Below are 13,567 nucleotides of genomic sequence, written 5' to 3'. Positions count from 1 at the left end.
AGATGCTGCTGATAGCCAAAGACCATTTATTCTCTCCACAAAGAGTGAAGTGCCACAACTCACCTGCGAGCTGGATATATTTGTGTTTTTGCAAAAGCAACGGGTATGCTAAATAAAACTAGGAGAGGGGAAAGAACATTGCAAACACTGTTGTGCCTGCAGATACTTACATGCTTAATGAAGTATACAGCTATGTATACGGGCGGTTTTGAAGAAGCAGCAAGAATTCTGACCAAACGTTTTGGGAAAAAAGTATGCCATAAACCATGATGTTGTGATTAAAAAGTAAATCACTTCTTGTGTATTTAAATATATCACTGAAGTACAAATTAATCAGCTTGGTTTGCATTTCTCAAAGTGAAAGAGCTTTGAAACCTATGCAAATACAGTAGGGAAAATAGTATTTTTTCTTTTTCCTTGATGATCTTCAGGAAAAAAAAGTAAAAATGTATACTTTGGAACAAAAATTTTCTGTAGGGGACAAGCAAGTGCATAGCTTGCATTATTTTTTTACTCTTCAAGGGCCTGCAGCTGATACAAAGATACATGTTTGAAATAGTTGTTTCATAAGACAAATTTTCTGGTTTTACATATAGTGAGTGAGATGTAAGTAGCCTGTTCTTTACCATAGGCCTTGCCCTACTGGATGCTGGTGAGAGCATGAAGCAAATGGCAGAGGTGAAGGACTCGCTTGATATTAATGTCAAACAAAATTTTATTGATCCTCTGCAGTTATTGCAGGACAAAGATTTAAAAGAGATTGGGGTAAGTTTTCCAGGTAAAGCTTCACTTACTAATAGTCAGAGTAAATCAAACTCTAGTTCCCTGAGATTTTTTTTTTTAAAGCAATAAGGTACATGAATTTCACTACCTTGTCTCTCTAACAAAACAATGTTTTGAAATTTTTTGAAATCTGCTTAGAATCAATGCCTAGCTATTTCTCACTTGTCTAACTTACTCGATTTGCTCTATTGCTTGTACTTTCAGTACAAGAAAGATAGGGAAGAAAATGATATTCTTTATTTTTCTGCTTTTTATTTTAACCAACATTTTTATTAATTTTTAAGAACGTGTGAGTGGGCTGTGATTTACTGCGACTGATTATCCTATTTTGCTGTCTCTGTCAGCCCTAAGCTGTTTATAATGGAGGATAACTGTTGAAAATGGCTATTCAGAGCAATCACAGAAAGATCTGAGAAGTGCCATAAAATGTTGACATGCCATATGCCATTATAAGAAAAATATATTAAGCTGAGGAACACATTTTTAACCTTTAGAGTTGTTTTTCAGTGCTTTTATTTACAATGTGACAATTCAGAGAAAGCCAGGCAGTCTGTCTGAATCCGTTGATTCCAATAGATTTGGGTAATAAGCGAGTTAAAACACTGATGAAATGCAGAAATGAAAGTTACTTTATTTGCTTACACATAAATGGACGTGGAAAGCGTAGCAAAAAGATGATAATAATATCTTGATGTCTGTAGCTGTCGCCTATGATACATGACTGTTTTTCAGTTACAGTTCTTCTGAATTGATGAAAAGGAATTGTTTGACATTAGCTTTAATGAGCATTTTGTACTGCCACTTTGAGTCCGTTCTGTAAGTCTGTCAGTCCCATGATTTTTGGCAACAGAAACACTTTTGTAGTTGTAGCAGATAGAAGTGTCAAGTTAACATGTAACAAAGAAAGCAAGAATACAAGATTTGTTGGAGCACTGCTTATGGAAGGAGAGGGGAAAATAAACCTTCAACTTTTAGCTGCCTTATTGTAAATAACTCAAGAGGTAACATTGAATTAGTTGTAGAATATGGGGACACACACACACACACACACATTGGATCCTGCTTCTCATTTAGACAATCTGAGGTGTTGCACATTTAGTAAAGTCCATGAGTTGGATGCCTAAGTTCAGCAAATCAAGATAGCCAATTCCCCAAGTGTTAACAAATGGCTGTTGATATAAAATTTCATTCCTGTATACAGTCCTAGATTTACCTGATGCTGTCTTCGATAAAGGGATGGGTAATCTCTGAGCCTTGTATTTCTTCAATTCTGTGTATATTTACCTGCATAACTGAAATGTCCTTAGATCACAATGTGTTTTTTGGACATGTCCTGATCACACCTTCTCATAAATGATCTCTCTTATTTAGCATCATTTGAAGAAACTAGAAGGGCGCCGTTTGGATTATGATTATAAAAAGAAGCGTTTTGGAAAGATACCAGATGAAGAAGTTAAACAAGCAGTAGAAAAATTTGAAGAGTCAAAGGAACTGGCTGAAAGAAGCATGTTCAATTTCTTAGAAAATGATGTAAGTCAGTCCTGCATTTTTGTTTGCTGCAGTACTTCCAGGAGGGCAATGTGTGTGGGATTGGATAAAGCCTGTCCCGTCCTTCATAGGAGGTAAGGTCTGAAGGGAGGAGTGCCCCTTCCTCTTCTCATCTCCTGTCAGAGAGGAACAGAGCGCACAGCAGTAAAGGGGAGAGCTCAAGAATTCAGGAATTTCTTCTGGAGATATAGTGACTCAGACAAGATTGTCGCAGAGGTCTTAAGGAGCGTTCTAATCTACGAGCAGAGAACAGTCTGAGAATAGAATGCAGTTTGATCAGCGGCAGGGAGAAGGTCGGGCGATTAAGACAGACCTGCTGCTGAAACTATGAGCAAGGGCGTATATTCTGCGCTTTTTGAATTGTAGCTTGCTTGGAGTCAAAACTTTGCAGCTGATTTGAAGTCTCTGAATCATCTTAACTCTGAAGATCATTATTATTGCTGTTTGACCCTGAAAATTACAGAGTTTGCTTGTGGCTCGGGCTCAGGTACCTGGGTTTTGGCTCAGAATCCAAGTCCGTCACGAAACTATGTCTAAATAAGGAGCAGCTGTGACCTTTCAAGGTAGTCCTCTTTTCTGTCCACACACAGAGGAATAGCAGGATGTGCTCTCTCCTATGTAATCACGGAATTGCTGGAAAAGAGACCTGTTTGGGCCTATTCCAAAGCTTTGTCTTCTGTAGATGCAGCATCACAGAAAACACGAAGCGTGCTGCCTTCCGCGAGCAAACTGCAACAAGAAGGAGCTGTTAAGTGTGAATATTTAACCACAACCAACTTCTCCCTCCATGCACACCTGTGTGTAATGGCCAGTTATAAGCTACCTGTAGTTCCTAAACTGGTTGTGAGCGGGACACATTTGTTACAGCAGTGTATAAGTCAGGAAGGCTCTTGCTGTTTTCCCGGTGCAATTTATATGAGGGGAGCAAAAAATCCTACATCCTCTGTTAACAATTCCAGCACGCTGTTCCACTGGAGGCTCCGCCAACACACACAGTGTGTGTGGTTTATAATTCTGCCTGGCATAAGCAGCTGAGAAATGTTTCAGATAGCGTTTACCATTAGTCAAAGCACCAAACTGTGGATAAAACAGTGCATGGGTCAAGATGGTTTAGCTGAGCCACTGGAGAACTGGTAAGTTATAGTTTCTAGTATAACTAGAGCCAGGAGTGAACTGGGTGTCCCTTTGAGTCTTTTTCCATACCCACTTTCTATTGTTTCTCTTTAAAGAGTAGTCTGTGCTCCTTCCCTTCTCTTTTTTTCATGCTGACCCAGTCTGTCTGTCCTGCTCAAACTTCCCATTACAGCCTTGTTATATAACCCCAGACTGTCTCCCTGAGTTTGCAGAGACCTTAATGCAATTGCTTCATTCTGGTCCTTTCCAATTCCCCAAATGTCTCCTTTTCTTGGTCTCCTTGCCCTGCAGTCTCTGTTCTCTGAGCTCTGGTTCCCAGCCATCTTAACAGGTGTCTTTCCCAAACTCGGCCCACATCTCTTTCTCAGGTTTTTTGCACAGCTAGCTCCAGACCTCCCACATCGACACTGTTGCATGCACTTCTTATCAGATCCATCTTCCTGCCTTTCCCACTCAGCCAGGCCCAGGCTCCTCTTGCTAAAGTTGCTTTCAGTCCCTCAAATTTCTCTGGCTCTTTCCCAGTCTCTCTCTCTCTTCTCCTAATCCACAATTCCATGTTCCTCCAGCCTCCTTGTCACCTTGTTTGGGCAGTCCTTGTCTATCCATTTTCTCTGACTACTCCATCCAAACCTCAGGCACTTTGTGCATTGTCCTCAGCTGGTTTACATTACTCTCTTTGCACTGTGATGGAATCGTATCAGCTGTTGATTTGGTTCTGTGCATTTCATTTCTCTATGCTATGCGACAATGTTTGGCTCTCTTGGAGTCCCAGCAGAATTTCTAATAATCTTTTTGATTGAGTAAAAGCAGACAAAGTATAACACAAAATTACCACAGGTCCATAAAACTTTTGCAGAAAGTTTACTTAGATATCTTCATGTAATCCAATGTCTGAAGACATCATGATGGAATGGAAACATGTCAGACTTTTTGGGGTCTGTCTTCTTAATGTCTTAAAGGAAGAGGACAAATAAATATCTGTTACTGTTCCATCCCAAATACAGCTTGAACTTTTCCGTTTGTGTTAGGGTAATGAGATTATTTTGATTTTTCTTTCTCCTTTGCATTCTCCCTTTCCTCAGCATTCATATTTTTGAATAACTGGCTGATACTTTTAAAATCATGTAGATAAATCATGTTTTGTTCATAAATGCTGCCATCTAGTGAGGTAAATCCAGATCATTTCAGAACTGCAGTTTGTAAACATTGCTAATAAACGCTAATGGGTCCGAATCATAAGAGCTGTCACAGTGTAATTTCTTCCAATACTGCTGCTCAGGAAAACCCCACTTTCACCTGCTAAAGAGTCATGTCCTTTTAAATGTTTCAGGGTTGGGTGTTGACAGAGAGCTGGCTTGGAATTTGAAAGCAGCAGGGATTTGCACATTGTAAAAGGAAATGAGTCAAGGACCCAGCCCGGAGTTAGTGAACTAGAAGTTACACCTCAGTTTTGTTCAGTTTCCAACTGGTAATTTCTTTGATAGAATCACATACACTCTTTTTTCAATAGCCTCCACAAGCTATCGTGGTCTTCTGAGGTCTGTTTTGAATGATCTGTTTGTTTATCCTTCAGCTGCATGTCCTGCAGGCTCCTTACAGCTATTTTCCTCTGTATGTTTCAGATAGAACAAGTTAGCCAGTTGGCTGTGTTTGTAGAAGCGGCACTAGATTACCATAAACAATCCACAGAGATTTTGGAGGATCTGCAGAGCAAGCTGCAAAACCGGTAAGACTGAACCCATCAGAAAATTCTGAACCTCTTTTGCAGCTGAGGTTGCTGAATGTGAACAGATCTCATAGCACCGTCTCACAGATGCACGTTTGCTGTGCTCTGTGCCTTACTGGCCTTCATTGCTTTAAACGGTTGTCACCTGGCAACTTGCTGCTGTGATGTGAGCCTTTAACGTAATGCAGGGTCTGCCCAGAAAGCTCTGTGTGTGTGCAGAATCCCTCACTCACGTCTGTGGAGGTTAATCAGGACAGCCTCTGTCCGTTTGTAGGCTTATTTAAACTAGCATACTTTGAGTTGAAATTTGGAGGCTTCGCTGAGAAGTTGGTCTTTTTTTTCATTGAGATTAAGGGCTATAACCAAATTCTGCAGCAGAGGAAGGAAATGGCCATCTGGCTAGGAACACAGCCGTGGTCTAATGCGCTTAGGAAAGGCCCAGATACTTTGTGTCGTCTTAAGAGAAGAAAAAACCTGCTGCTTCATTAATTTGTTATACGTCACTCAGAGAACCGGTAGAGAACAGGAGACCTGAATGACTTGAGTGTCGCCACAGCACAGATGTTACAGCGGTGGAGTCGAGGTAGCTGGTTGGGACTTTTCTGAGATCAGGGTGGATGTGGTGGCTGTGAGTATGAACATAGGGGTAGCTGTGCACCATCCCAGCTGGAGAGGCCAGTGAGACAAGCAGGTCTCAGCCGGGCCATGTGCGCATACCAGAAGAGGTACTGAGACAGTCGTGCTGACCAGATGGTTGTTTCCCATTTTCTCTAATAAAAAGGCAGTGTGTCAGATGCAGTCCCTGGGCCTCTGTCCTGGCTGAGTTTCTGCATATGTCATTTGCAGCTGGGCTTTCCAGAGAGCTCATTCCTGGAACTTGGGCTGAACTTGGTGGCAGCTGTGTATGCTCAGCACTTCTCAAACTTAGCCTGCTAAGCATTCTCCCTCTGTCAGCAGGACCAAAGCATTAAATAAAATAGGGATTTGCTGAAATTCAAATACTGCCTGAGAATTGAGCAGCCTTGGGTCATTAAACCTACCCTTCACCCCCTCTACTCTCCCCCCAAAAAAAGCCTAAAACCAAAATCAGTGGAAGGTTTTTTTTTCTACACCTTTCAAACACTAAAGCACTGAACCTAAGTGTAAGCTCCCTAAGTATTTCTTCCTTCAAGGTAAATCTCTTGCCACTCTTCTCTGTGTTCCAGAATAAACGTAGCATCTAGTCGGCCTAAACGTGAATTTAAGCCAAAGCCTGTAATAACTACAACTCTGGAAACTGGTGATAATCAGCAGCACAATGGGATTGCCTATAGTTCTTCCATAAAACCGTCAGGTGAGTGTATGGCCACAGAATTAACATGTCTATGCACGTTTTTCCAAGTGATTGCTTGAGGTATTCCTTGTACCATGAGAACGATGGATCCATGGGGCATCAGTATCCGTGCATCCAGCTCCCGTTTGTTTCCCAGATTTGGAATCAGAATTGTGAAGCGGGGTTCTTCTCAACAGTCTCTCACCCATCTGAAATTTAGGTGTGGCATTCTGCTTGGTCTTTTAGGTGCTCCATGTTGCCACTAAGGGTGGGAGAAGAGAGAGGGAGAGGTACTTGCAAGAAAACAGTTTATTTCTTGCCTAAGATGAGTGTGTTTGGTCCGTGGAATATCTCTAACTGCTAATTTCTCTCCACAGTCTGAGACCATAAATGGATCGTACAGGATCTTAAGTATTAGCCACGTAAAATTCAGAGAGATGACTCCCTTTCCTACTGATTTTATTACATGTTTTGCTTTTCTGTCCCCTAAAGTATGCACTAAAGTGCGTACATTTATGAACTGAAGTGCTTAGGTATCTATTGATGTGGGAGTAGGACGCCTTCCTTTGATTCAGCCCTGTTTCCACAAAAAATACCAACTGCTGAAAGCCCTTGAAAGCTGTGAGGACTGTAATAATTAGTAAAGTTACACTATTCACTGAAATAGCTTTTCCTCATCTCATGAATAAAATTATTTTGCTCCATCTCCTTAATGGCTACAGTACACGATGAAAGAAGACCAATTAAGGAAAAAAAAACAACTACCAAAAACATCTCACAAAGCACAAAAGACAGCAGTAGGCAAAGAGAAAGAAAAAGCCAAAATTTTCCATAAATATTGTTTGTAAGGAAAATGGGGGGGAAGCAGTGGCGCAAAGGTTGCCTTCTCTCCTTGGCATGGTATCTAGGATCTTTTTCTGAAGCTTTTTTCTTTTTATTTTTCATTTCCTCACTCTCCAATTTCCTCTTCCCTCCAATCTTCTTCCTTTTTAAAGGTTGTTGGGAGAGAAATGAGAGAACTAAAGATAGAAAAATAAAGCTTGAGCAGTAACTTCATGTTCCTTGTAATACCTCTTTAATTTTCTTGCACTCTGCTACAAGGTGAAGCTACTACACAACCCGTTCTGAAGGGGATTTGCAGCAGTTTGGCAGCATAAATCCACCCAGCAAGATCTTATTCCTTGATTTGTTTCATTTGTGCTTGAAGCTACTTGAGGGTGCGTTAGTGAAGCTCCCCACGCTGCCCGAGTGCTAAGGGCAGGTTTTGTGTTGCTGTCAAATGTGGGATTGAGGCAGACAACCTCCTCCTTGCACACGCTCGGTTTAGACCACTGGTTCCTAAGACATACGATACAAGGACACGTTTCGTTCAGAGCGCTGGGGATGTTTGCGGCCATCAATAACTTCCTAGTTATTTTCACAGCACATCTGGATGAAAGCAGCAAAACCACAGCAACCTTTATTAAAACGTAAGCATAGGAACCTAGAAATTCTATCAATTACTTGTCAAGTTATATAGACTTTACTTTTTTCTGCTTTGCATGTGCAGTAGAGAAGTAAGATTCAGACTCAGCATTTGTGTATAAACTAGCGTGTCAGACTTGAGTTTCAAACCATATTACTGTGGTTTATCATTGCCATGAAGCAAACGATCCAAGATGCCCTTTAAGGGTAGTCAGTCCTGCCTTTGGGAGAAAGACAGACTAGATTGGCTGCTTCCAGCCCACTTAGTCAAAGAAAAATCGCGGTTTTAATGAGCTAAAGTTCAGTGAATGAACTGAAAACAAATGACCGCTGATTGCTAAGCTAAGGCAGGCGAGACCCACTTCCACTCCTTGATTCCATTCGTGGGCTGTGGCGTCTGCTGCATGCCTATCACTAAACGATCGGTTTTCACGTACTGCTTCACTCAGCACCGTCAGAATGGAAAAGACATAAAACAACCATGAAAGAGATGAAAAGGAGAAACGGGACCTCTGTAAGAATTTTTGCTATGCTTAGTGTTGCAAATAGTATCAGAAAGACCATGTATCATGTTTTTTTCCTCCTGAAGAAGCTGTGGATGATGTGTTTACCTCTGCAGCAGGTACAACCATCAGTGAAATCGTTGTTCATTCTCTTTGCTCTTCATGTTCATACTCAAAGGTATGGATTTCTGTGGAGCTCCAGTAGAAACAAGAAGTCCTGCTCTTGAATGGGGAAACTCTTCTGTTCCTGTTTAAAATGAGAGTCGTGAAACAGATTAGATTTATGGTCTGTGATTTAGAAATGTGAACCAGGCAGCATCATGATCACCCTCTTTTTTTGGTTAGAGAACTGACCTCTTCATCCTACGCAAACAAGCACTTTCACGCTTAATATCCCCTGTTTACGCATTGACCCTATCAAAATGGAGACTTTTAGTTTCTCTGGTACTGTCACTCAAGGTAAGTAGTATCTTAGTATTCAACAAACCCACAGAAATAAACAGGACAGTTCCAAGTAAGCTGTAGTAAATTCAGCACAATTACCACAGACCGGCTCTGAGTGTTGAAATGGCTTTTCCTGTGTTTCACCATAGCTTTTCAAGTTAACTCTCAGCCTCTTGGAGCAGAAATAGTATTTTCCTTGGTACAGTCCCTAACACATGGGGGTTATTTACTACTAATGATTTGCACACATTTGCAGAGCTAGGTTCACAGAAACCTGATTTTAATGTTGTGGATTATTTAGCTGCTTTGATTAAGCACAGATAACAAATCTGTATTTTTGTTCTATTTCATTGTTATCCTCATTAATCAGCTGGAGCTATAAGCGTCATCTCAGCTATGGCTCATTTTAGAACTCTAAGTGCTGTGTTACATCGTGCCTTCCATTCTTTTTGTTTGTTAGGTTTGACTATGGTCTGAAATAAATGGATCTGGTTGCCACATGCTGGAATTTAACATAAGCAGCTAAGTCTTTGCTCACTTTAGCTGTGAGGGAGACTTGGATTAACTATCTTAGCAAGCTTCCAGTCTGAAATTATTAAACTATAATTTAGCTATTGTGTGTATACAAAATGGTATAGAAGACAGAGTAGATGCAGGTACAGGCAGTAACTCCCTTTGGGGAGAACAAACAAAATGCAAAACAACATGGATTGGCATTCTAGTTTCATCCTGTAACACTCCAAACACCACAGACAGCTTCTTGCTTAACCTGTTTTGCCCTTCAAACCTGGACAGCACAAAGGCAAGATCAATGACAGGTCATCTTTGAATTTGACAGTTTAACTCCACAGTTGGAGGAATTAAGGAGGTGTGCATGGTGTGGCAAATTAACATGAACCCGGCCTGCAGGAAAAAATAGAGAGCAATTTCTTCAGCTTGTATCTCTGCAACAGGAAAGGATGTGCAAGTATGCAATAGACAGAAGAAGGCTGGAACCACGTCACCAGTTCTGTGATGTTAAACAGCGTGTGTTGCAGACTGTCAGGCAGCGCTGCCCCCATTACCTTTGTCAGGGAAGCTTTGTCTCATTGGATTATACAGTAGCAGCAGCTGCCTGACTCTAATGAAGACTTTGACTGATCTACAGCCTGCAGTGAAACCGGTTGTACTGGCTGTGACCGTTATTTAAAAATCTTTCCAGGCTGCCAGACATTTCTTTTCAGTTCTTTCTCTGGAGCTTAAAATGAACCAAATGCGACCCATCCCGTATCAGGTACCTCGCTGTCAGAAATTAACGGGCTTGCAATAATACATTGGCCCGGTCGGAGCAGCTGGTGAAAGAACTGACAGAGGGCTGTCTTCTGCTGTTGACAGTTCCAGTGAGCTGGTACCAGTTCTACCTTGGCTGAGGCTGAGAAGAACTCAGCTATTTTTGAACACAATCAGTCCATTTTTGCTGGTATAAACTGCAGCTCATTGCCTTGTTTGCTGCTTGGACTGTTTCAGCAAAAGCATGTCCAGAACCAAGCTTTCACCTGTATTAGACTAGCTGTAAGTTAGTTTGTTCTTGTAGAACTTTGTCACTACCCCCTGCCTCCCACAAGCAGGGGACTAGTCCGGTGTGGCTGCAGGGATGTGCTGGGGAGGTTTGCTGAGAAAGAATCTCTTCCATAGTTATAAATAAAAGCTCTCTTTTATTTTTATACAGGGTAAAACATACCCGCAAAATAATCCCCAGTTTCAACACTAATTATTATCCCAATTGTATTATTGTCAATTAAAAAGATGCTTTCACGTGTTCTCATTTACTGATCACCAGAATAGTTGTCAGCTGGTTTCCTTAAGAGAAATTCCTTTTACTAGAAAATGCCCAAACAGTTTTCCATGGTTTCCTACACATTGCCATGATTACCGGATTAAAGTACATTTTTGCATGCATTTTTAACATCTTGGCTATTATATCTGTATTGCATTACCAGTTGTGTGCAGATTTACCCACACAAAAATAACTCTTCAAGGTGATTGTATGATTAGCCTGTGTGGTAGCAGTGAGAAAGAGTCAAGACTGGAATATTGGAGAATGGTTGCAATGTTCCACATAAGACAACTGGAGTAACTTAGTGCTTTAGAGGTTTAACTGCTTCAGTGGAAGTACTAGAGAGTTACAGAGTTTTACTACTGTTTACATGTCAGCAGCATGAATTCTTTCCTCCTGTTCTTCCTTTATAAATATATGTATGTCAAATTACCATGGATGTACTGGACATGTTCTTAAAAATCTGGCGTGGCTGAACTTCAGTTGAACCTCTGGCTAGTTCTTGGCCACAGAGCTAAGCTTTACAACCTGAACACTGGATTACATTTTGTTAGAATAAGGTATTATTCATAAATGTGAATGAACTAATACATTACATATGTGTCCATATCACAAATCCAAGCCAATTAACAGCCCTTCTCATGAGAATATCTTTTAGAAAGGTGACTGCATTTACAGGGTTGACTTCTTTTGCTGACAGTGAATCTGTTTCATAATTCAATTTTTGTGTCAATTTATTTACTCATTTGCCTGTAAAAATATGTACTTCCTATTATGTTTGCATATGGTACCATTAATATTTTAAAACAGTAATTTGGAATTAAGATGTTTACAGCAGGGCAGACAGCATAATTCACAAGGCCAGCCAGGTACTGTATCACAAAACTGTTTTCGTCTGGTTTTGTGCCTGTTTTCGACAGGCACCATTGTTTCTTTGCTTTAGTTCAGATGAAGGATGTGTTCAACAAAGGATTTCAACACACAAACCTGGGGAGCAGTAACCCAGGACTGACTGTCGCTGCTCAGGTGAGGTGAGGGTGGAGCAGCTGGAAGCCTTGCTCCTACGAAGGCACGTGTAGTGTGAAAATCGAGGTGGCTGCCTCCAGTCTGTGTGTGTTTGTAGGACTGACTCTGAGCCCCTGCCCTCTGGTAGGTGTTTCAGGCAGTAGCAGTGCGCTGCGGTGCAGTTTAAATGATTGTCACTTCTCCCGCTGGCTCTTCTACTTCCTCAGCTCCTACCCTTCCGATTGCTCTAGGCACCATTGCAAAGGGACCACACCGATTTTGACAGCTGTGGCTACTCAAACTTATCCATTTGAGAGGAACATCCTTTCAAAAGGGAAGGCAACTAGGAAGGACTGAGAGTAGCATCTGAACTTAAGGGAGAAACAATTATGCTTTGAACTAATTATCACCAGTACTACTCTTTATATGTAGAAGGACCAGATGTTCATGGGTGAAAGCAATGGAAAAAACTGTTGTTAGGAATTCCTGGCAGCAGGGCTGCGCGTTTTGACCTGTTGTTTTATGCTCGGTGGCTGGTGGGACGCTGCGAAGCACTATTAATATGTGGTGTTTTTCTTTCTGTCACTGGGGGCAGGTTCTTCAGTGCACATGGATCAGCCTTGCTGCCAAGCTCTCTATGACTTTGAGCCAGAAAATGAAGGCGAGCTTGGGTTTAAGGAAGGGGACGTCATAACTTTGACCAATCAGATTGATGAGAATTGGTATGAGGGGATGCTAAATGGAGAGTCTGGCTTCTTCCCCATTAATTATGTTGAAGTGATGGTTCCCTTGCCTCAGTGATTCTGTCATTCAAGCTGTGAACATGATTTCATGACTGAAATGGATTCACAAATGTTCTGTCAGTGTGGCATTCTGTGAAAGCCTTGCTATTTGACTGACTTACTGACTTTTGTATGCGTCTTTTTTAAATTTATTTATTTTATATTAAAAAAGAATTCACCTTCCCTGACTCATCAACCTGCAAAAAAACCCATAGCCAGTTTTTTTGCTTTGTGCCTTGAAGATCACTGTATGAAGTATTTACTGGTAGCTCACTGTTGCTCCAAAAAATGCATTTCCTTGCTGTTGTTGTATGTGGGCTTTTTTTATATATTTGGCTGCAATGATTTTACTATTGAAAACCATTTTTAAAAATACTGTAAGTGACGCTAACTGTAACCAGTTCCTAAGTTACTGGTGTCATTGAGCTCTTTTCATCTATCACATTGTAATTTATTGTAAGCAAGTTGATCCATGTTTCACATTGTACGTTGGCAAAAGGCAAAGTGGTTGTTGTCAATATTTTGATGTTGTACTAAGTACAAGTTCTCAGCATTGAAAATTCCTATAATTTACTGACCAAACTGAATAAATATTTCTGTGGGGTAAGAACAGTGGTTGCTGCTTCTCTTCCTGTAGTTCTGGCATTTGTTTTTTGGGCTGTAGGTCACTTTTGCTAAATTTATCAGCTTTGCAGTGAAGAAAACAATGTTACATTAAAAATGCATTAATAAAGCCAAAGTATTAATTTTATGACACCTCAGCCACTGGAATTTTAATAATCTTGCTCTCACCCTACCGATTGTGTAGCATTTATAATGTCTGTTAAACTTTTCTTCTAGCAGGATGATAAGAGAAAAATGCCTTTGAACTAAGTACAAACTGATCCCAGCTCCACAGGGTTTGTACAGAACTCCATTGAGATACAGAGGTGAGTAGTGCTGGTGACTACTGCGAACAAGCGGAAAGTCAATACGCTTCTACTATAGTTATTGGAAAGGGATGGAGGAAGGGAACGAGAAGACTAGGAGGAGCGAGAGGTATAACTAACA

General features: G+C 40.9%; 1 protein-coding gene across 1 annotated transcript in view; it reads left to right on the top strand.

Annotated features, from left to right (window-relative positions):
- The window catches only part of SH3GL3 (SH3-domain GRB2-like 3), a 16,791-nt gene extending 3,664 nt beyond the window's left edge, over positions 1-13,127 (top strand). Inside the window, exons 4-8 of the mRNA XM_010131838.1 lie at positions 632-765; positions 2,155-2,313; positions 5,088-5,191; positions 6,397-6,524; positions 12,331-13,127. Of these exons, the coding sequence (XP_010130140.1) occupies positions 632-765; positions 2,155-2,313; positions 5,088-5,191; positions 6,397-6,524; positions 12,331-12,536 (731 nt within the window). The 3' untranslated portion in view covers positions 12,537-13,127. The remainder of the gene's footprint in view (positions 1-631; positions 766-2,154; positions 2,314-5,087; positions 5,192-6,396; positions 6,525-12,330) is intronic.
- The last annotated feature ends 440 nt before the right edge of the window (positions 13,128-13,567 follow it).

This window comes from Buceros rhinoceros, unplaced genomic scaffold (genome assembly GCF_000710305.1).
Source record: "Buceros rhinoceros silvestris isolate BGI_N320 unplaced genomic scaffold, ASM71030v1 scaffold1622, whole genome shotgun sequence".
NCBI classification, from domain to species: Eukaryota; Metazoa; Chordata; class Aves; order Bucerotiformes; family Bucerotidae; genus Buceros; species Buceros rhinoceros.
The sequence above is the reverse complement of the archived record's forward strand: the minus strand, read 5'-3'. Positions and strand labels throughout refer to the sequence as shown.